The following is a 23,868-nucleotide window of genomic DNA, read 5'->3' on the forward strand; positions in this document are numbered from 1 at the left end:
TACATAAAAATAGCACGTGGCGCCAGTGAAGCCACGCTCTTTCCTCTTTATCCTTCCACTCCTTTCTTTTATATTTATTAGGATTCGTGGGACTTGAAATACTTTAATATTTTAAGTACGCTCAATAGACTTTAGTATTTAAAATAAAATTTAAAAAACATAGTTTTTCTATAAGTCCTTGAAATCTCCGAAGAAAGTGTAGTGTAGAAATGGGAACTAGAAAGGAACTGGGAGATTCTTAAAACAAAGTGAAAAGAGGACATAACTTTGCCATACTTTTGGGTCTCAAAGCTTCTATATACATAAATGCATATGAAATATGCTTAAATATTGTTTTTAAATTATTTAAACTTAATTTTTGCAAATAATTATAGCTTTAAGCCAGTTGTTTATCCCCATTTGGGTGTGACTTTCTGCACGGAATAGTGTGCGTCTCGAACCCGAAGCTTTGGTCACTGCATGGGCCACATTTAGCATTTCGGCCAAGGCAACTGAGATGTTTCAGAGACAGTAACGCTGCTCACCCGCTCCAAAAGCCGAAAGCTTCGGGTCTTTGGGGCCAGATGGGTTTACCTGGCCACTTTGAATGACGGCTCCTCTCTTGTGAACTCAGTGCGCTCTGTGTCGCTCATCGTTCAGTTTATTCAGTTTTTCAGCTTTGCGACGGCACTCAGTTCGGTTCAGAAGGTGTTCGATGTTGGACGTGTGCGCTTGATCGGGGAAAAACAACGCTTGGCCGCAGTAACTTATTGATCTCAACGGTGCTTTGTTGTTTCTTCTCTTGGCTGTCACGTATACGTACAGTCGGTTCTTCAGAGTGTGAGTGATCGCTGGCTGACCGCGCCTTAAATGCAATAAGCGTCGCTTCCGAAAAGCTAAAAAATCGTAATTCAAACGCCCCATATAATAGCTAAAGATATAAAATCGCATATCTGTGATAAAATAGTGTCTAAATTGATAGTTTTCAAGAAAACCCCGAGTGAAAAGCCAAAGCTTTTGGCCAAAAAGTGAGGTTGTGTTGGTGGCACTACCAAAAAAAGTATTACCAAACACACCAATACTGTGAAACGCCGAGTGGAGTACACAAAGAAAACATACAAGACGCGCATTAAATGACGGCTTAAAAGCGATAGGATTCTGGAGCAAAAGAATCAAATATACGAGTGTGTTCCACTTAAAAATTGGTGGTCTATGTGCAAATTCAATGGCATTTAATTCAATGGAAAACAAAGTTAAAATTCTTCCAAAAAAAGATTTGTGATACATGATTAGGGGATCTAAGAAGATTTTACAACTTTTAAGGTGTCCAATGTGGTTTTTTAGATTTCTCTATATAGAGTTCTGACTGGAAAGAAAATCAGCGGAGTATAAAGATTGATTCGAAAATTCTGTTAGCTGTTGCTCTGTTTCTTACCATTTCTGCACGCTTTCTTGGCAACAACTAATTGCCCCATCTACGGCAGTTTTTAGTTTTATTTTTCCTTTTTTTTTTTTGCGTTGGTTTGTGGCCAATAAACTGCAACTGCAACTTTTAAGTTGATGCGTTCAGCGAGCCGCAACGTTGGTTGCACTTGTTTAATACCACTTTGCTCCCTTTTATCCCCTCACCATAGACAGGTTGTCCCCTACACACTAGTTCCTCTCGGAGTTCCTCTGTTACTTCCGTTCCGCATTAGTCATTCGACTGGCAATTGAATATAGAAGCCGATGACGCGTTGCCATTCTGGTTACAACAGGTTGGCTATAAAAACGTGAAAAAAGGCGACTTAAAAGAACATTTTCGCATACGCAAGAGGAAGTGGGGCATTATCAATCATTTGGTGTAGATAAGGAAAGTCCAAACAAAGACTACAGACATTCCCGGTGCATTATAAAATCCCATAGATAACAATTAATAACAAAGTAACAGGTTTTTGAGACTGCAAGAAAGAGGCTAATAGTTTTTTTTTTCAAAATATGTTTTTAGTAGCAATGGTTATGGGAATGCAAGCTTGCTGGTCAAGCTTATTAACGTATAGCATCATCATGAGAGATACTCGTATAAGTACCAGTTTACGTGTGTGGGTAGTCTTAGTCATGCAACGATCATTGAAGCCGGCAAGTGACTAACAAATTGGACATGTTTGGGTACATCATAACAAATTGGTCAATAACGAGACCTCAAATGAGCATAAAATTTTTTAGGCAATTGGCATTATTCTAACAACATTAGTTCAGAGGGTTGTTGAACTCTTCGGTAGAACGGAAACTAAATTAAATTGCTGTAAAATTGGCCGAAAAACAGCTGCACAGCGGGAAATCCCTTTCACGGCACAAAACCATTCAGAGAAAGCTTAATAAAACTAGAACACGGCTGGGGTATTGAATTTCACTGATTTAGAATGTACTCAGATTAAAAACAAACCTTTTCAACGATATAGGTATAACTTGTTTTAGTGAATAATCTTTTTGCAGTCAACTTATTCTCACTCTTATCTAATCATTTAATGCAATAAATTAGAGCGAAACTTTTTCAAGAACTTGAACTGTAACAGAATGAAATACTTTTGCTGTGTATCGAGGTTAATGCCATTTTAGTGATAGGCCCACTTTTAGTGCGTTCACTTAACTTATGAGAGGCGCAGAATGCCGAAGCGCAAACCAAACCGAACTAAAGTTAATAAACCCATTAAGCGGCAGACAATAAACTTTTGAATGCACTTCAAATGCAGTCACGGCAACCACAAAAACAACATTCAGCGTTGCAGTTGAGTCACATCCATCGACCGTCATATACCAGATACAAGATACAATCCACACACGCACCGTTGCCCCTGCTTCCTCCCCCTATCCACAAGAACCCCGCCCCATAAAGCTGCTTTGCATATTCGATAAATTTAAAATGTTGGTTATCAAGAATGTTGGCGGTGCACAGAAGAAAACGTTCTTTAAGTTCTGAGACTTTATTATGAACAACATTTTTTGACTGCTTTTCATCTCATTTATGGAGAACCAACTTAATATTATTTTATTTATAAAAAAGTTACGTTGTCAGGTTTTTAATGATCCTCAGTTAGTATAATTTCTCGCAGTCCAAAGTGAGGGTGGGGGAAAGTTTTGGTGAAGTCTATAAGTCGAAGGTGGAAATGCTTTCTTCTTTCTTCTCACTACGCACACGTAACCGATGGAAAATAAAAGAAAACTTGGTGAAAAACACGAACTTGCGGTGCGTGCGTCGCTCTCACTCCCTCCCTCTCTCTCTCTCTCGCTCTCTCTTGTGGCATGAATGAAGTGCCTCCACATTTACAGTTATTTTACTAAAGTGGGGGAATTCCAACAACAACTCCCCAATATTTAACATATTGTTGTTTGCTTGTCTCATTTCTTTTGTTATTGTTGTTCATCGGCCGCTCTCTTTTCCTCAGCCGTTCTTTGAATCACTCTATCTCGCTCTGTCTGTGGGTAATGCAATGTACTAAACCCGCTCGGTTTTTCAGTCGTTGCTAACGGTTCTTTGCGTACGGACGTGTTTTTATGGGAAAATTGGAAAAAGTCAAAACAGAAAAATCTAAAAGCTGATATGTATGTGTATGTGTGTGCGTTGTGGTAGAAGTTCTGTTGTTGTTTTCTGACTCGTTTTTTGGGCCCGTTCTCTTGTTGGCTTATCACAAAGTTTTGTTAACAATGAAGCCAACCAAAATTCTCATGTTTCTATTGGGAAATCTCGAGATATTCGAGATTTGGGTGTTGAAAAAGCAACAATAGATGATAAATAACAGAAAAGTGCATTGAAAACAATTAAAACTGTTGAAAGGGTTTACCCCTTTTTTCCAAAACAAGGCCAACAAGTGAAACTACAACACTGTCTAAAAAATAAAGCTAAAAAATGAAATAGAATTTAAAAATATTAAAAAATACATGCCAATTCATTTAAGTGATTAGAAAATGTGCTCTTCAAACAAAACTTCTTTAATTTTGATTTTTTTGTAAAATACATGAAACGCGAAAGCCTTAAAATTTTTAACCAAACACAAAATTATTAATATGTAAATTAACTATAAATATAATATAACCTTTTCCTCCAAACAGCTGTTAAATAATCACGAAACTGCCATGGCGAATGTGTAATAAAAACCGTTAGTGAAGTAATTAATTGAAAGCAGAGATAAACCAAATTTAACGACAACGAAAAGTGATACGAAAACGATGCACAAATGAAGCTGCAACGTCATAAAACCAACAGCCAGCGAAAAAGTAAACGCCACAGGGATCCAAAATGGGGCAGCATATGTTTATGGCTGCTCGTAACGCTGGCTTTTTCGACCCACTTGGCACGGAGCCAAGAAAGTCGGCAAACGGAGGACTCCAAAGAGGTGGAACTGCTGCAGGATAATGACATCGATTTCGCCAGTCTCGATGGCGCCACCCAACTTTTGCCAGCAACCCGACATTCCGGCGCAGACGTCACCGTGGCGCCACAAGGTTCCACCCCATCGATGACGTCATCTTCGTCGTACACCGAGCTGCAAGGCGGCGAAATCCTCAGCGACCGAATCCTGCGGCGCAGCGAGAGTCCTTACTTGGCACGCGACGATATCGAGGTCCTGCGTGGAGCCCGTTTGACCATCGAACCGGGTGTTACCATCGAATTCGCCCCCACCAAAGGACTCAAAATCAACGGCGTCCTGCAGGCGGTGGTAAGTCCGGAAAATCCTAATGGGGAAAATTCATTGTGGCACATTCGGAAAAGCTGGCAGTAACTTGAGCATGATTGACGGGGAGAAATTCTAGAAACTTAACTTAGGAAATCCTATTAAATGCAGCAGTTTGTAAATGAAATATATACAATATATGTATATAACCAAATATGCCCTCTATGTCCTTTTAGTAAGTGGAGCCTGATTGACTAAGGGTGAAACTCAATTAGAGGGTATGAAATTAGCTTAGGAAATGACACTAATAATAGCCCTAATGAAATCATATTATTATGACGAACTTGGGAAACGACAAACAATATTCATAATGAAATCTCTCATTGCAATAATGATACACAGGTTTCAATAGCACTACTAAAACAATTAAAAATAAATAATTATTTGAAATCCATTAAGGCAAATAGTTCGATTAATATAGAGTAATTTCGTGGTCTGAAGTCATTTTTCGGCCTACACCTGTTGGATATTTGCGAATGATTAAGCGGCACCTGTTGCTATCAGCCGTCGAGGGTGCCCTATGAGTAATCTTACTAGTGATAAGCTCCACACAAAAGCTTCGTACCGAAGTTCCCTCATTGTTGACTTTATAGCAATGATAAGATTACAATTGTCTGATTTACACATCGTTGAGAAGGGGAGATAACGCATTTCATATGGAGGCGATGTGTGGAATGCACATCCACATGGATGCCATAATACAGTATGTGGTAGGTTAGGACCTGCTCCATCTTTAACCCCATAATTGGGTCAGCCAAGTTCAGTTGACTTCCTCTCAATTATGACGCGCACTTTACATGTTCCGCTCTGTTCCTAGCTTTTGTAGTCACTTAATCAGCGGTCAGGGGGTCACCGAGGGTTAATTAGATTTAAGTGAATGTCGGAGTGGCATAATTGACAATACCACAGACCGAAAGGGAAATGATTAAATTAGCTTTGTCAAACTCTTAAGCCAGTTCTAAGCTCTCGAAATTTTACACATTTTTTTTGGAATATGCAAAACATAAGTTAGTCATGGTCTCACAAGGGTTAAGAGTTCACACCGCCTTGCTGTTAATTAAATAAAACTGCTTTGCGGCAGTGGGCGACTCTTCGTTTGGAGATCTTCGTTGCATAGGTGTTAATTGATGCCCCAATTGCCTCGAAAATAACCAATACTATGTATTTTTCATGTCGATTTTCATTGGCAAACGAAGGCCAAGTGGCGAGAAGATATCATAATTGAAAACGAATATAATTGCATGCTACGTGAGGAAAACAAAGTTGAGGTGAAATTCAACTATAAGAAACGCAGAAATTATAATTAAGAAATATTTTCTTTTTGGAATCTATATTCTCTTGGATGTTAATGAACCGCTTTGTGAATTAGAATAGTAAAATATTTTATTATTCCTTTTAGGGCACACCAACCTCCAGAATTGTGTTGAGATCCCAGAGCAACACTGCCAACTACAAGCTGGAGCTGCCCGATGACCAAGAGAAGGGCATTCGACTGGTGGATGGACCCACTCCAGTGGAGGGCAGACTGCAGCTTTTCCACAAGGGTGCATGGCGATCGGTTTGCTCCAATTCCAGAAAGTGAGTAAAGCTAAATGCCGAGAATCACTCTCTTATTTATTTTATATTTTCCTTGAACAGTTGGACATTGGCGGATTATGGAGTGGCTTGTAAGCAGCTGGGCTACAGAGGCGGCAGATTCTGGAACTGGGTGGAGCGAACGCCAGGATATTATCCCCGTCTCCTGTACGAGCAGCCCAAGTGCAAAGGTGGCGAAGGAAGTCTTCAGGATTGCGCTTGGACCTCCCGACAAATGGGAGCTGGTGCGTGTGATTATCACAACGATCTGGGCATCCAATGCCTGCCCGTCCATTCCGAAACTTTGGGCCATTGGCGAGGCATATACTTCGATAATGCGCCATCCACAAAGGCTCTGGGCAGGGATAATATCGTATATGCGGCCCAATCGGAGTCACGTCTGAAATATGTGGACATCATAAGGGCAGGAAGTGGCAAAGGATTCAGTGCCAAGTCGGCGGTCGAAGTCCAAGGATTACCTCCACAAATGGAGCACGTGGTGATCAGTCACTCGGCCTACACGGGATTCAATAGCACACGTCCCTGGGCAGGATTCCAGCTACAAAATGTCACCGTGAGGAAATGCAATGGCATTGGAGTCTTCGTCAACTCGAGTCAGGGCGCAGTGCAATTGGATGGATGCTCCATCGTGGATAACGCTGGAGATGGCATCAAATATGTGGGACACGATTTGAGGGGAACGGAAAGGAAGGATCGTGCCAGCATATATGACTTTTGCACTCTGCCCACAACGTCGGGGCAAACGTATCCCATTTCGCTGTCCTTCACGCAGAAATATTACTCAGGATCTAGCAAGGAGTGTGGCAAGTACTTCTTCACACGACCAGGATATCTACTCACCCTCCATTTCGAGAACTTTGTCCTGATGCAAAACGAAACTGCCACAGTGGAAATTTACGATGGAGCCTCGACAAACGATCGTCTGCTGTTCGAATGGAAGGCCAGGAATTTTACGAGGCCGCAAAGTGTCACCTCAACGAGGGAGAAAATGTTTGTGAGGATACGAGCGGATGCCAGGCAGGAGCTAAATGGTTTCTTCCGGATGACGTCCGGCGACTCGGTTGCCTACGATCTTAAGGTATCGCAATCCACGGTGGAGGATAATGGAGGTCGTGGTGTGGCCATCGACAATATAAGATCCAAGCTGCATGTGCACAGTAGCTCCGTCTCCGGAAACGGCCATGTGGCAGGAGTTCATGTGACGAGTGGAGCTGGAGACGTGAACATAACCAGCTCCAACATAAGCTTCAACAATGGCGCTGGCGTTAACATCACCTATTACGGTGGCAATCGGAACATCTCCAGATCGGCCTTGACTGCCAACAAGGGATATGGCGTAGCCACTTGGCTGAATCACACATCGGACGTAAATCGAATGGAGTACATACCCTTTAACCAAACCAGCGTGGTGGAGTACTCGCAAATCGCCGGTAACCTGGAGACTGGAGTCTTCCACGGCAACTTCTGTCGTCCCATTTGGGTGAACATCACGGGAAACAGCTTCAACGGTAGTCAACAAAATGATATATTCATTGAATCCTGCTACCAAGCCACTGCCAATGGACGACCCAACATGCAACTCCAGCTAGGACATAATCAGTTTAAATACTCCCAGGCGAACTCCATATATCTGAGCCCAGCTTTGAATCTTCAAGGACGCATCGAATACAATATGTTCCGCTTTGGTTCCTATGGTTGTCTGTTCATCAACAACGACTACATATATCCGGAGTTTAATTATTTCCCGGTCAAGCTGATCATACAGAGTAACTACTTCATGAGAAACAGCGGAGTCCATGTGGTTTCTCTGGGTCTATCGCCCTACAGCAGAGCTGAAGTACAGTATATACTCTTCACGAGGAACTTTGTGAGAGGTAACAATATTACGGAGGCTTTTGGTCCTCTAATCGCAGGCTCAGAAGGCAGTGATGGTGCTGGCCGACTTAATCCGCGATCCCGAGTGGCAGCGCCCGTTGTCGTGGGATCAAGTAATGTTGACATATTCCGGAACATACTGCACAATCTGGATTCCATGTATGAAATTGGCTCACAACTCACTGATCAAAGTAAGATCATCAACGCCACTTGCAATTGGCTGGGTCACACGGATGAGAACAAGATATACGCTCGTCTCTTCCATCGCAACGATCGCTATAATTTGGCGAAAATAAACTATCTACCATACCTGTTGCACAGCTCCAATCCAGGTTCCACTGCAATGATTACGGTTTCCACTGTGGTTCCCCGATTTTTCCACGAGGGAAGCGACGTCATTGGTGGCGAAGTCGATGGTCAGGATATGGTTCCAGCTGGAACGTATACCGTAACCAAGGACATCAATATCAGACCTGGTGGTAAGCTCATACTCCAACCCGGTACCACTCTCAAATTCGAACCCAGTGTGGGAATGATGGTGGCAGGAAAATTGGAAGCCAGAGGACGCAGACCCGATGATATACTCTTCACTTTGAAGCGGGAAACAATTATGGGCGAATCAAATGACACGGAAACCATCGACCTGGATAGCGAAACTGAGGCCATAGATATGGAAACGGAAGTAATACCCGCGGATGGTGTACCTCGAGTTCCAGTTCGCTTGGTCGGAGGAGCGGGTGCCAATGAGGGAAGACTTCAGGTTTACCTAAAGGGACGATGGGGCACTGTGTGTGATTATGGCTGGAATGTCCTGAATGCAGCTCTGGTTTGCCACCAATTGGGCTACTCCCTGAACCCTCAGGATTGGAGACTACTTCGCTCGCAATTACCGAATGCTGGCACTTCCGAGGACATTTTGATGGCCAATGTCAGGTGTACACTTCAGGATCGAGACGTGACCAAGTGCCGGGCTGAGTACGAGTTCGAAAACACCTGCAGCCATGAAAACGATGTGGGTCTCAGGTGCTATGAGGGTGCCTGGGCTGGTGTTCGTTTCAGTATGTTGGCCGAAAGGGCGGATCTACAGTATCTAACTGTGGAAAAGGCCGGACTTTTCGATTATACCACCAATGCCTTTAAGCCCGCTGTTCAGATGGATCATGCGCGTCACAATCTGGAAAACGTAAGAATCGTGAACAATCTGCAAGACGGCTTGGGTATTATATACGCCGACATATATGCTGGCAAGTCAGTGAACAACATCAAAAACTCGGAATTCTCTGGCAATAAGGGAAGTGGAATTAGTCTAAGACAACTGGACTTCAGAGTCTCAGGATCCATTATCAAGGACAACAAAGGCAGTGGTGTTTCTCATGATGCCGTGATATCAGCATTGGATCAAAAGGAAATCGGGGGATGGTTTAACATGGCCACAGATTTCAATTCGTTCGATACCGACTACGATCCTTACCTCTTGCCCCACGAAATAAGCAATATCGACTTGGGAACCTTCGAACACAAGTACATAAGAACTGAAGAGCTACTGGGACAAAATATCAATCGCAAAATAGTGGTTCAATGCCCGGCAGGCTATGTCATTGGAATTCAGCTCTTGAATCCCATACACAATCTGTCCACAGAGAGCATTAACATCCTGAATGCCAGGACAGAGAATATTAGAAGTGATCTGTGGCAAGTTAAGCGAGACTTAAACGTATTCCCAGTAACCAGCAGCAGTTATGGCATTATCATCTACTACGAAAGCGGCCTGCAGGCCTTGGGAGGAGCTGTTTTGATGCTGAGCACAGTCACAGCTCCAGTGCAAAACATAAGGAATCGCATTGTCAGCGGTGCTGTGCCCACTCTAACCATTCGATCAACGAAGATACAAAAGAATTTGAGGGGTATTACGGGCATCTACTACAATCGCTACATAGGCGACAATGGAGAGTATTATTTGAGGAAAGCCAACGAATCAATTAAGCTCATCAACTCTGAGCTCAGCTACAATGAACGAGAAGCTATACTTATAAGGTCACCATTCTGGGATGTGATATCGAGTAACTTATCAGAGGTTACCCTTCATGTCAATGGTTCGCTAATCACTCAAAATGGACTTGGAATACGACAAATGTCGAAGGATCTGCGTTCGTCGAACAACCTGTTCCATTACGTCATACAGGATACTACATTCGAGCAGAATACTCATGGAGGCTTTCAGGTAATATTGAAATTGATCTATTTTCTTTTCAATTTAGCTAAGCTTTCTTTTTCCATTTCAGGTGTCTTTGCCATACGTGTGGCAATACAACGAAAACTTCACCCATTCGATTTATTTCGGCAACAGCACCTGGCAAAGAAATCGCGACTTCCGCATTTCCGTTTCCGGTCACTATACGGTCTTCAATATAACCTCCAATGTCTTTAGAGAGAATATCTGCCCTGGAGCTCTGATATCTCTAGATGGAATGGAAAAGCGACTTCGTTTCGACAACAATCGTTTTGAGTCGAATAACGCCAAGTTTGTGCTGCTTTTCAAGGCGGATTCCCTAAGTGAAATCATTGGACAAGTACCTGCCAGCATCGAATTTAACAGCTTCAAAGGAAATAATATTGTTACCATGACGGCAAACTACAGGAATCACTACATGAAAGTGGCCAGAAGGATACGGAAACAACACAAAATACCCACCGCAGTGATTCGACTGGATGGTGTCCAGAATGTGCGACTATATCGCAATCTGATAGCCGAAAATGAAATGGACTATAATTTGGTGGCCGGTGTGAGATCGGCCAGATTGAATAACTACTTTGAGGCAAGAGAGAACTGGTGGGGCACCAAGGATACCGCATTCATAGAGGCTAAGATTTTCGACTTTGACAACTGGAACGACCATGCGGATGTCATATATCAGCCATTCCTGATCGAAGACAGCTACGATGCCAGTGTTTCTGTGGTTGTACCCTTCAATCAAGATCAAGAGATAGATTTGAGCACCTATAGAGGTGGTCGAGTGTATAAGGACTTGTTATTGACGAAACAGAGTACCCCCTACTATATATCCTCTGATATCACGGTTATGCCCGGCAAAACGTTGACTATAAACCATGGCGTCACAATGGAATTCGAACCGAACGTGGGAATATTGGTTTTGGGTACACTAGTGGCCATTGGATACAGGGAATCGCCTATCGTGATGAGGCCCTTTAGAAATGCCACCAGGGAATCTCTGATCGATGTTCAGCCCAAGAAACGGGCTCTGGAGGATATGAGTGCTCCGCTCACCGAATTCGATTCCATAAGACTGTGCACCAGTGCCAACAACTGCACAGGAGATGCCGACGGATTGTTCGGATTGAATGAGGGCTTTTTGGAGTACTTCAATCACACCACTCTTCAGTGGGTGCCTATTTGCGACAGCAGATTCACGGAGCGGAACGCTCAAGTTGTTTGTCGCGAACTGGGCTATGATCCTCTGAATGTTTACTATGGTCATGATCGCAGGATAGAGTTCCACACGAACTCACTGACGCGAATTTGGTCATGGGTGCAACCATTGGAGTGTCGAGGTGACGAGGAGAGAATGGAGGATTGTGCGGAGCGATTGAATGGTCAACTTTATGGACATCGCCACGAATGCCGTTGGGACGACGTATTCGTCTTTGTCAGCTGCAATGGCATTGCTGACGATGAAGTTTATTGGGGTGGCATAAGATTCGCCAACTCCAAGTTCGAGGAAATCCAATATGAACATCGTTTGCACAACACTAGGTCACATGCGCGGTTGCCACTGAGGGACAGTCAGTTGGAGTTCGTCAGGATCGAACAGGCAGGCATACTGCATAATCACAAAGCCGCTGCCATTCAAGCCATTCACAAGAACCCATCCATAACCTCGGTGAGCATAGAAAACTCGGCTAACCATGGCATAAACATGATTGCACCCAGTGGTAAACTGAATTTGAATCACTTGAACATTAACAATACTTTGGGAACCGGAATTAGCATTGTATCGCTGAGTGGCGAGGGCCGCGATAGCGATGAATCTAGTTTTACGCCCTTGAAGAAGTTGGATCTCCCATATAAGCTCTTCTCGCTGGTGGACATTTGCGATCCCCAAAAGGTGCTGACCATCGAAGAACGCATGCTGATCTACTACAAGTATGATAACAATCCAGTGAACTGTGTGAAGATCTTCACCTCCGCTTTTCGAGCTAAGCCAATCGGTTTCAGATTGCTGCAATCCAATTTGTTCAATCACTCCAAGTTGTATGGCAGAACCGATTTTATCAAGTTGTACGACGGTGATATCTACAATGTGACTGCCACTTATTTGGGTAAAATCGAATCTGATACGGATAATCAAAGATCGTTCTTCAAGACCAAGGGCCCAACGATGAGTCTCCAGTTGGTGGCTAGTGGTGCTCCCGAAACACATGGTTTTATCGCCGAGGTCGTCACTGTGCCCATTTCCACTTTGGGTCAATGTAAGCTACTTGAGTGATGCCAAATATATGTTTATTTTAATCGTGAAATACTCTACAGATCGCGATGCCTTGCACAATATCACAGATACTCATATCTCAGGTGCGATCAAAGGGGCGGTTACGTACTCTTCCGCCGGTGAGGTCACGCCCACCTTGACCTTAATTGGCAATCGGATAGAAAAGAATTGCCGACAATTGTATGGCAATTTCTCCACCTGCGCTTCAGCTCTGAATTTGGATGTGCAGAACATGAATTCGTTGTATTTTATGGTAGGGTCTTTAAGAAACATTACTATCCCATTCAAAGACTACAACTTTCTTAATCTCATTCTCAGAACAACCTGGTAACAGAAAATCAAGGTGGTCTTCGGATTAGAGCTGATTCCCGAGGTTCAGCCACCTCACTTCGTGGCTTTGTTCATCACAATCTCTTCATGAGGAATCGCAATCGTCCAGCTCTGTTCGTCGAAGGCAGACAATCCTCGCCGTATCAAGAAGTGGAGCTTTATCGCAACTACTTTGCCCAGAATATGGCTGGTTACGAGGATGTGATAAGATTGTGCCAAGTGGTATCCAACTTTAGCTATAACTATGTGCACAGCAATGTGGGAGGCAGAATCATGGAGGTTTCTGGCTTCGAAAAGGTGCGGTTGCAGATCTATCAGACAACGGCTCACAATGGTTTCTACAGGTGGGTCACCAGCTTGGACTATCCTCTGTGCTCGTTATTAAAATATAATTTTTTTTAGGAATTTTGCCACCAACTGGATGACCAGGGCAACAATTGTGGCCGGAACGGCTGGCCAGCAATATGTGGATAATATTTTCGAGAACCACGAAAACGACTATGAGCTGCTCACAGTCAACAATTCCATGTAATTACTTTTATTCTCGTTTAAAATACTAAATGAAATTATTCTACTTTTTTATAACTTTATGATTATAATTTGTAAACTGTTCCAATTTTGCTGTGCCTATTCTACTAGTCTTTTAATGGAAATCTAATTTCTAATTTCATTTTTCCCATTTTCTGCAATTTTCCTACTTGTAGTTTGAGTTTTGACTATGAAAACAGGTAAGATAAATATAAGTCCTTTGTAGAGTGGCCATTAATATTAATTTTCCTTAACTAGGACCTTTGAAACCTGGAGCTCCAAGATCGACGCTCGTCACAATTATTGGAGCTATAATAATAGCATCTCCGTTCAGTCTCGTATTAGAGATAAATCAGGTGAGCAAGGACTTAAATCCATAGATTAAATACAACTCTATAGCTTTCTGTAATTCCCAACAGATGATCCTATGCTACTGGAGGTCTTAGCCGTGCCCTTCCAAATGAACAATGAGACAATACTGGACGGTAAATGTCCTCCAGGTTGGGCACTGGTCCATGACACCTGCTTCATCTACGTGGGAGCTCCCATGACTTTCCACGAAGCTCGAGACTTCTGTCGCTCGGAGAACTCCACAATGCCCTTCCTACGCACCGATAAGACTACGCTATGGAAGTATTTGCAGAGCCAGATGCGACACCTGAAATATCCGGATAAGGTTTGGATTCAGGACTATAATCACATCGATCGCTGCACGAACTTTGTGTTTGGGGAAATCGAAATCGAGGATTGCAACAAGGAGCGCGGTTTCATTTGCGAATCGGATCCCAGGGTAAAAAACTTAAGAGATAATAGAATATTGGTTAGTAACTGTCTTCTTTCAGGTTATCATTGATCCTCTGTCCTGGCGAGCAGACATCTTTGCCATCAGTATTATCTCAGCCTTTGTTCTTGCCATTATATTGCTGATCCTGGTGGCCTTCTGTTGGTTCGCTAAATCAAAACATCGGCACACCCAACGACTCCAGAGGAGAAACAGCATTCGCCAAAGTCTTCGCAGCTTGAACAGCATCGATCCACAGGGTTCCCTTCGCAGAAGACCCAATTATGTATGATTTGCTTTTGATTTTATTATGAATTTATTTTTATTTGATTGTTTTCCTTATTTTTTATCCATTTTATGTTAACCATTTTGGTTCTTCGCTAATCAGAATATGTCCAGCAATGGAACATTGTCCAAGGGTCAGGACTACAAGCAGATGGTGGCCAATGGTTCCATAGATTCCATGGACAAAAGTGTGTTGAGCTCGGAAGCTGGTAGCTTTGAGGGCTACGAACAGAAGCCCCACTACAATGAGTATGTGAATCAGAATGCCCTGAGACCAGCACAGCCTGCACAGGATCATCAGAGCCACAAGGTGGCCACCATTTCCAAGGCAAGTGGCCACAGGGCGAGAGCCGCTGCAGCTGCAGCTGCGGCCTTGGAGCCCGACGCCTTTGAGTTAAGCTACCGCAACGAAGGATTCCGGGATAACTCCACCTACGGTGGCAACACGCGAGCCAATTCCATTAGTACCAGTGTGGCAGAGGACACGCCAATCATACATCACACAGATCAGGAGATCGATGAGGGTGGTTCCGATTACTATGGAAATGCGAGCACCTTGCCACTTCGAACCGAGGGGGGCACTCCGGCTGGAAGGCGTGGCCAACCCGGCTTGGCCTTTCTTAGCGAACTCAAACAGAACCTGCCCGAGTACCAAAGAAGCTCGCACAGCAGTTTCATGCCCCACCGAAGCAGCGGCGACTCCCTGCCCTTTGATCAAAAGCTAGATCAATTCAACTACTCCACAGAGTCCTCACTGTACCGCCCAGCGCCTGCGGTTCCCAGTAGTCAGCAGGCAACACCGGCGGACATGCGACGTCCGGACTCGTACTATACTGCCGTCAGGAGTAGCAAAGCTCCAGTATCACATTACCGGACACCGAGGCCACTGGCACAGCCACCGGCCGCACCAAATGTGGCGCCCTCGGGTGGACCGGCGCAACGGCGTCCCAAGACGGTTTACCAAACCGCATCCGAGGAGTCGTCCCCAACGACACCGTCACCACTGACCAATCAGTACCACCGCTCCAAGTCGGAGGCTCTGCTCGAAACAGATTTCGATGGAGATGGAGGATCGGCTGGTCTGCAGCCACTGCAAACAAACGGACGAAGTCACAGTCAGCCCCTGGAAACGGCCATGTGAAGTGTCGTCATCAAACCCATACTCTAATTTAACACTCACTTTACACATTAACCCTTTACGGAACTGACTAAATACTAGGACAAATTTGTATTTTATTTATAGAGTAAGAGTTGCTACTTGATTTAGTATTTGTTTGTAAGCCTACCGTTTTGGATGAAACAGAACACTTTGATTTTTCTTTTCTTTAGCATCCCCACAATTATTTTTGTCAGTTTCGTTTAGGATAACAACCACCACAGCTTCTTAGCTTTTAGTTTGCCCTTAAAAATTATAGTATACTTTTTAAAATCGAGATTACGATTGAGAGAGACCAAGAGAGACGAACACGCCCGCCCGTTGTTTTTTGTGTGGTAAACTTAAATCATTCCATCCATTAACTTTAAGTCTACCATTAACTATTGCCGAAACGAATTAGTTATAAGTTGTTGTACATACACAGAAAAATAAAACAAAATTAAAATAGAAACTATTAAAATCGGGTAGTTTTTATTTTAAAAAAAAACACTTGGAAGCACTTTAATCACTGATTCAATAAACTTGTATTATTCCCTCGATCCGTAAAAATGTAGCTAATACATGGACCAATTGGCAATGGTTCGAGTCTTCGATAAATGTAAAACACCGAACTGTAGAAACAATTTTACCTGATAACAGTTATCTGCCAGCTCTGATTAAAATAATTTATAATTTATTTACACCTACTTATTGCACTCTCTTAATTGCATTGCTCTTGTAAGGTACCAATCAACAGCAATATAATTAAAAGTTATTAAATTTCGATCATATTAGATTCAAAGTGACGTGTCTCAATTTGGATTTGGCATTGAGAACTTAATAGTTTTTCGTAAAGAATGTTCATTGGGTAAGCTCTTTATGCAAGGCACGCGCAAAAAAAGAAAACTGTTGTTACTGGAGAGTGCTGCCAGCTCTGAGCGACAAGTTCTATAGAAATGGAAAAGGCTAAATAGTATTCGTATTCTTATATATCTAACATAGTATCTAGATGTCAAAATATTCATATCTAATAATATGAGCTGTTTACAAACACATAAATTTCCTAAAAAGCAATAGTAATGGAAACGGTTGACAATAATAATTATGCTTTTCATTACCTTCGTATTAATGCTAGAAAAAGCCCAAGTTGGCAACACTGCTGGCACAGAGCACGCGTGCTCGCTCTTCGTTTCTTTTTGAGCGCTTGTTTAGTTGGTCAACTCTCCAAAGAACGCGTCGCGTGCTGTTTAATTTCTGTAGTAAGCGCCATTCATCGTTTTTCACTCGCCGCCGTTGGTCCGTTTTTCCGCTGGTTTTCCTGCAATTCCACAACCGAAAAAATATATTTAATTCTCTAATAAAATAAAATACACAATTTTGTTATCAAACAAAAGGAAAACCAACATCTATAGAGGGAGACGGAGATACGCGAGAGAGAGCGAGCGAATCAAGTAAGTTTTCGACTAACGGTGACTGTGGCAATGTGTGTACGTGCGTGTGTGTGAGGTGAGAGAAAGAGGGTCCTGCTGAAGTTGCAAGTGCTAAATTTAGAACTCAAGCTGAAGGCTGCACCACAACCACCTCCCCTCCACCCACCACCCACCTACGTCAGACGCTCTCTCCAGTAAACGAAACAGAGACAGAGAGAGAGAGAAAAAACACTTTTGCAGTGTGTGTGTGGTATGAATGGAACAAAAGTACTTGGTCTTGCGGAGGAGCGAGACAGCTGATGTGTGCAAGTGTGTGTGGCACGTAGACTCGTAGTAAAATTTTCCGCGTAAAATTGAAAGCAAATTGAAAAGCTCACGAGGGAGTTTGCAAATAGTGGCAAAACTTAAAAGGAAGTAATACAAAATAATAACTTATAAAACATGTGTGTGCACAAAGCGAAAATCGTATTTACATTATGAAACAAAAGTAAGAAATTAGACTTTGGTTTTAATTTTGTATCCTTTTTTAACAGTTGTGGCTAATAATAATTATGCTTTCCACACGTACTTTGTATTAATTAAAATAAATTAAACAAATGTGTAATAAAAAGTTACACGACGCTTGTAAGAAACAATAAATTGAGAAAACTGCCTCGAGCAGCCGAAAAACCAGTTCGTGCGTAGTTTTCCATGTCATGTTTTCCCCATGTTTTCCACATTCGGTGGCGAAAAGCGAGCTCCAAACAATTTCCCATATCATCGTTGCAACTTTTTTGCCGTATTTCTTCACCTCCCCTTCGTTTTCTTCTCTTCCCTTACTCGCCTCTTCTTTTTGCTGCCACACGTTACTACTCATAGACATGAATATATAGGCATATAGTCATTGGAATAGGAACCTGCCCGCTCCAGCTGCTTCTTCTTTCGTCTATAAGTACCAAGGTGCGCGACAAAATTGTATGTTAAATTGTATGGAATGTTATCTGAAAAATCAGATTCCATTTCTAAACATTCCGTTGTCAGCTGATCTTGATCTTCTGTCTGTATTATGTATAAAGATTGCAGTTGTCAAACCAAACTTAACAAAGTTGTGCAAAGTAAGAAGTCATAATGACTTAATGGTATTTAAACTTAAAGGGCCCTTACACTTTTGTTCGCCACCTTGTCCACCGATGTTGGAGGCACGAGTTGAGCGCGCATGTACAAAAGCAAGCAGCGATACGTCAGTCCCCCTGCCCCCGCTATATTCCATGGGCGCCCACACGGGCATCATCGCATCCACATCCAAAGTGTAGTAAGTGCACTTTGTGAGTGCGGCCAGGGTTGCCAGGCAAGCGCGATTTGCGCAATTGTTGGGTGGGAACGGGCGAGGAATTCAATGAATGGGAAAACAAGCTGCACACAAAAGAAAATCAACCGAAAGAAATTTGCAGGGAATGTTAATTTCGCGCAGTTAATTACTACACGCCGATTATCCACAATCAATTATAGTGCGCAACTTTTGCAATTAAACAAGTCTTACATTGTTGTGTAATAAGATAGGGGGTCGAATGCAGCTTAAAGTTTATTTAAATATGTAGTTGTTTTATGTTACAATTTAATTTACTGTTCTGTTATTTGATTGAAAAGTTCTGGGGCCGGAGAAATATTCTCGAATCTTTATTATTTCCTTAAAAATTTATAAAATATACGTTATGACATTTATTTATTTTAACAACTTCTATTCTGATTATATTTGGTATAAAAAAAGATTTGAGGCTCCCAAATAAAATAAAATATCATTTAATTTGATTATGCTGCTGAAGTCAATTTAATTGGATTTTTCAGCGTACGTCTGGTAACCCTGAAATTGCAAGAGAATCGTGGGTTGCACGCAGTGGAGAATTGGCTTATGGCAAGGGGAATGCGGGTCTCTCTCCAGCGCCAGCGCAGAGATTTTGATTTTCAGAGACTTGGAGACACATTGCCACATTGTGGTCGCAATGGCTTTTCAGTTGGAGCGCAACGTTAGCCGGTGACGGGCGGTGGGCTGTAGCGAATATACCCGATATATACCCGATACACACAGTAACACCGTAGTAACCAGCAAAGTCAGCAGGCGTAGGCGGATCCAAAACAGTTGCACAACTGCATTTCGCCAGGAAATTCGAAAAACGCTGAAAAGCAGAACTTAAGCTAATGCCGCGGAGTGTTTGAGAACCAATTTCGATGGGTTAAAAGGAATAAAACAGCAAAGCTTAACCATTTGGAGGTGCGGTGTGCCTGTTTATTATTTTTTTTTTGCGGATTTCGCGTCGTCTGGTTGCCGTTCCCGTAGCCGTGCCAAAAAAAATCGATAATTCCGTGCTGTATAAGTTACGGCGAAAGGTGCGCGGATATTCCGTTCGGGATTTGAGTTCGGTTCGGGTGATTTGAGGACCACAGCCAAGTGTGCGCGAAAGAGAGTGTGTGGAGCAAGAGATTTGCAAATCACAATAAAACACTCGAAGTTGCAAATTCAAAGCTCATAATGGAGTTTTCTGCACGAAAAATATAATAGTTTGTGATCAGTCCAGATATCGGAATAAAACTCGGAATACGACTTCTTTAAACCAGGAAACCGAAGAGAGAGAGAGCAGGAACTCTAACTCTCTCGCCGCTACCGTTACTCGTTGACTACGCATTTACAACCGAAGAGAGTGCGAGAGAACGTAAACGTGATTGAAATTTTTGCACAAAGGGGATGCACGACGAAGCAGCGCGTAAAAATAACAAACAAAAATACATGCGGAGGCGTATAAATAGAAACGGCGTGTAAAGCGCAACGGCACAAAAGTCAGTAGTATGTAGTAATAGTAGCGCGAACAGAAGGCGAAGGAGAAGCACAAGCACAAGGAGAAGCAGAAGGAGGAGAGGAATAGCGAATTCGACGTCGACTGCGGCGCCGACTGCGACTGCGGCGTCGTAGTAAGTTTTCTGCACTGTGTGTGTGCGCTGCGTGGGTGCATCGTTGTCGTTGTGTGCGTGTGGCATGCGAAGTGAATAACAGCCAAAGCAGAAAATCATGATAAAGTTTGTCAGACAGAAAAATCGCGAAAATACACTGAGGGAATCGAAAAATTTTATGCGTAAAAAGGTGCGATTTATAAATGAACATATAGTTTTAAGGATTTTTTAACATAGTTAAAGAAAAAGTAGTATTTTTTTTGTTGTATAAATTGCGAATCTCCCGGTTGTGAAAAATTAATCTTTAAAGTTCACTTTATATGAATAATATTTAATTAATAAAATTAATTTATTCTTCCGCAGCGTGAATCGAATGACTCTGGCACCGAATCTGATGGTGAACTCCTCGATGTGGAAAACCAACGTCACTTAGACGTGGATATGGAAACTAGTAAGATATCAAACAGCACATACAGATCTTAAGATACTTTTAAAGACTACTTACTATATCGGATATCCTAACTTTTTGGCTTTGTTATCATGTTAGGTGTTGCTGGCCAAAAACCAATAGCTTCTGCAATGATGTGTCACCAGCAGACGTCGTCATCCTGCGCCCATCTCATGTACGACCAGCACAGTTCCGAGGAGGAGTTGGAGGTGATCAACGGGCCGTCCTCGCAGGCGGGTCAGCATCCCGGAACGGCGGCCACAGGCTCATCGTGCGCCTCCCGGATCTCGAATCGCGGATGCACCTCCTCGCTGGACACGGAGGCGCCCTACGAGGAGCGGGCCACCACCTCCAACTCGAAGCGTTCTAGCTCCACGTTGATGGTGGAGAACCGCAAGCGATCGCTGGCCCACAGCTCCGACGATGAGGTGTGTTCCGGTCAAACAGTATCGAAATCTTTTAATCCAATCTGTGATTGTAATCCGAAACAGTTGCGCAACTCGCTGGAGCCGATATTGACGCCCGTGAATTTTCGCACATCGCCGCCATTGGAGGCATTCAAGCCAAATCGTAGCCATATGATGTTCCGCTCCACAACGCCACTGATATTATCGGAGGCCCGATGTGGCATCGAAAATATTAAATTATGTGATAATAGTGTAAACGAGGAGAATGGTGACAACGGCGGTGGCGGTGGCGTGGCCAATAGCAGTAAGTGCGCCAAGATTGGTGCAGGTAATGCCAGCGGAACTGGGGCCGCAACCGGAAACGGAAACGGCGGCAACGAGAATGAGCCGAGTGTGATCAAGGCGTGCAGCAGCTCGCTGAAGATGAGCAACAGCAGCCACCACATTTACCAGCCGCAGCCGAAGTATAGTTTCCACTACAACAGCTCGCGGAGCAGTCCGGCCAGCACCACTGGCCTGGATATGGAGGTGCGTTCGGTCAGTCCGCCGGCGAAACTGTTCCACTGCGCCATATCGCCCAGGCGGCGACCCAGTAACAATGCCAGTGGTGCAGCCGGGGGCGCCACAACAATATCACCATCGTCAGCATCATCATCATCAGCCACAACAACGACACACAATGCTGCCAATTCCGCCGGAAATGCCGCTAACGTCACCGCCGTCGCCACCCAGAGACTGCAGCGACCGCATCGGCCGTGTTTAGATTTTGATAAGATGCAGCAGGTTAGTCTCTAATGCAGAGCACGCTAACACCAGAGCAGCAGCCGGAAAAGGATCGTCGTCGGATTGGGACGGGGAGCAGGATGGTCAACGGAACGGGGGGCAAATCAAAGACTTTTTATACGAACCAACAACCACAGCAGGCCGCTGAAACTGAAACAGCATTCGGAGGATAACCAGAGTGTCTAGGGGCTAGTAAAAACCCTAGATTATGTGAGCGAGCAGTTTCAGGATTCAGATTCAAGCGCAAACAGCAGCGGGAAATATCATCAAATCAAATTATATAAATCTAAAGGTAATTCAAATTTTAACGCAAACCAAAAACACAAAAAAGAGACAAACCTAAAATTTACAATAGATGCAGCTATTTTTTCACAATTTTAAACTGAAAAACTGTAACAAAAACTGTAATGCGAACACGGATCGAAAGTTGAGGACAAACAATAGATTTATAGAAGCTCCGGGATGTAAAGTTGAGGGAAAATTGAATAGCGCGGGGGGTTTAGAGACGGAAAATCATATGCCAGCCGTATGATAGAAAGGATCACAAGAGTTGATTAAAAATATGTATAAGGAAAAGCTCTGGGTGTAATGAATTAGATGATAAAAAGCCAGCCAGTGGAAACTGTGAACTGTAAATATTGTATTTGTGTGGGATAAACCAAAAAACTTTTGAAGAATTGGCATGCCATCGATAGCAGAAAATGCGATATGGGGGTGTAGAACGGTAGAATGTATTTTAATTTTTTAAAAAGCCGAAGAAAAACACTTGTGGTGATGTGGCAGAAGACTCAAACTTGCAAAAAAGAGACAAATTATATTTCTATAAAACGAAGGAAAGCTGAGAAAAGCGGAGGCGGCTAGCGGGAAAGCGGGAAATTTGGAAGGTACGGACGATGAAATAGCAACAGCAACAATGTGAAGCAACAATAGCAACTGAAATAATATGATATAAACAGACAAACAGAACCTTTTGTAATGATCAACGGGGGGAGCCGGAAAACGAAACTGTCGCAGCGACAGTTGAAAAGCAGTAAAATTATGTGTTTAATGTACAACATAAAATAGCAAGCTATTTTATACACAATATTCAATTTATCCACATCTAAGAGAAACGATTTAAACCAAAAAGCTGCCATCAACACTCATGCATACGATTAAAGCTCTTTAGTTTTACCAATATGATTGATGATTGCTTGGTGGACAACTAGTAAGCGCAACAACTAAACAATTGGCAAATGTTTGCAAGCTCATATGTGTATTAGTAAAGCATAATTACTACCCTTCTTTGTCGCGTATATGAAGAATCTAACGAGATCACAGCAAGTAAACCCATATTCAATTCAAGGAAAACCAAATGAAACGCAAAAACTAAAAACTAAAAAACCAGTAATGTGTGCAACCATAGCAAAGCAAAAGTAAACGAAACATACTTTTTTAAGTACCATATATATGTAAAAGCAAACAATGATGCAAGTCAGAGCGAAATATTCAATGTAATGCTAATTTTAAATCATATTTACTAACGAAAGGCAGGCTAAATTTCAGTTAACTCGAATCGAAGAGTAGCCAATGGAATCGCAGTGTTTCGTATGCTAATTTTCTCAATAACCAACCAACAATCTCATGCCCACTAAAAACGTTTCACACACAATCCCACAATCAACACTTGAGACACTCGACACACTCAACCTACCAAGACAGCATAATCCACACCACCAAGACACCAAGAATCTATGTAATAATAGCGGGGAATCGAAGCTGGAGGAGTTAGGATCAGGCTGGGAGATGCGAAGTGCAGATATGATACTGATACTAGGAATGCAGTTTTCGTAATTTTTAATTAATTAAACAAAAAGCAAGCGAGGATGAACAGATGAATTATATTATATATGTGTAACAAACGGGAGAATCGGAGGATATCATGGACTGAGCGTACATTAAAGCGTGGAAAAGATAGGAAGCTGGTGAGCCAGCCAATACTAGGATTTTAGTTTATAAGCTCTGAAGCGAAAGGAAGTTGCAGTGAGAGAATAGAATGGCTAACAAATACGGAAAGCACACACAAATCTATGGAATGTATGGCTGCGGAGCGTTTATGTTGAATATTTTTGAGAAACAAAATAAAAAAAAACGACGAAAAAAAGGGAAGAAA

General features: G+C 42.8%; 2 protein-coding genes across 5 annotated transcripts; both read left to right on the plus strand.

Annotated features, from left to right (window-relative positions):
• Window positions 1-711: 711 nt before the first annotated feature.
• Window positions 712-16,198, plus strand: LOC117150977 (protein bark beetle). 3 transcript variants are annotated; one of them, XM_033318160.1, is made up of 13 exons: window positions 712-885; window positions 4,069-4,676; window positions 6,091-6,269; window positions 6,330-10,383; window positions 10,445-12,650; window positions 12,709-12,920; window positions 12,986-13,341; window positions 13,400-13,525; window positions 13,702-13,725; window positions 13,784-13,881; window positions 13,945-14,315; window positions 14,368-14,592; window positions 14,695-16,198. In XM_033318160.1, exons 2-13 carry the CDS (start codon window positions 4,194-4,196, stop codon window positions 15,730-15,732), a joined length of 9,372 nt encoding a protein of 3,123 aa, XP_033174051.1. In that variant the 5' UTR covers window positions 712-885; window positions 4,069-4,193; the 3' UTR covers window positions 15,733-16,198. The 3 variants fall into 3 exon arrangements, with proteins under 3 accessions (XP_033174051.1, XP_033174050.1, XP_033174053.1); XM_033318159.1 differs by having other exon boundaries at window positions 712-819; XM_033318162.1 differs by lacking the exon at window positions 13,702-13,725 and having other exon boundaries at window positions 712-819.
• A 779-nt stretch (window positions 16,199-16,977) lies between these two features.
• LOC117150989 lies at window positions 16,978-23,847 on the plus strand. Of its 2 annotated transcripts, none has more exons than XM_033318192.1 (4): window positions 16,978-17,177; window positions 20,442-20,529; window positions 20,626-20,954; window positions 21,018-23,847. In XM_033318192.1, the coding sequence occupies exons 2-4, from the start codon at window positions 20,520-20,522 to the stop codon at window positions 21,726-21,728; spliced, it is 1,050 nt and encodes a 349-aa protein (XP_033174083.1). In that variant the 5' UTR covers window positions 16,978-17,177; window positions 20,442-20,519; the 3' UTR covers window positions 21,729-23,847. The 2 variants fall into 2 exon arrangements, with proteins under 2 accessions (XP_033174083.1, XP_033174082.1); XM_033318191.1 differs by lacking the exon at window positions 16,978-17,177 and adding an exon at window positions 19,006-20,268.
• Window positions 23,848-23,868: the final 21 nt, after the last annotated feature.

Source organism: Drosophila mauritiana, chromosome 2L, assembly GCF_004382145.1.
Source record: "Drosophila mauritiana strain mau12 chromosome 2L, ASM438214v1, whole genome shotgun sequence".
Classification (NCBI taxonomy): Eukaryota; Metazoa; Arthropoda; class Insecta; order Diptera; family Drosophilidae; genus Drosophila; species Drosophila mauritiana.

Bases quoted from the DNA above. Each gene is read 5' to 3' on its own strand.
- LOC117150977 (XM_033318160.1), top strand. From the start codon at position 4,194: ATGAAGCTGCAACGTCATAAAACCAACAGCCAGCGAAAAAGTAAACGC. The intron at 13,882-13,944 runs GTGAGCAAGGAC...AATTCCCAACAG, and splicing joins TCGTATTAGAGATAAATCAG to ATGATCCTATGCTACTGGAG. The intron at 14,593-14,694 runs GTATGATTTGCT...TTCGCTAATCAG, and splicing joins TTCGCAGAAGACCCAATTAT to AATATGTCCAGCAATGGAAC.
- LOC117150989 (XM_033318191.1), top strand. From the start codon at position 20,197: ATGATAAAGTTTGTCAGACAGAAAAATCGCGAAAATACACTGAGGGAA. The intron at 20,530-20,625 runs GTAAGATATCAA...TTATCATGTTAG, and splicing joins AGACGTGGATATGGAAACTA to GTGTTGCTGGCCAAAAACCA. The intron at 20,955-21,017 runs GTGTGTTCCGGT...AATCCGAAACAG, and splicing joins CCCACAGCTCCGACGATGAG to TTGCGCAACTCGCTGGAGCC.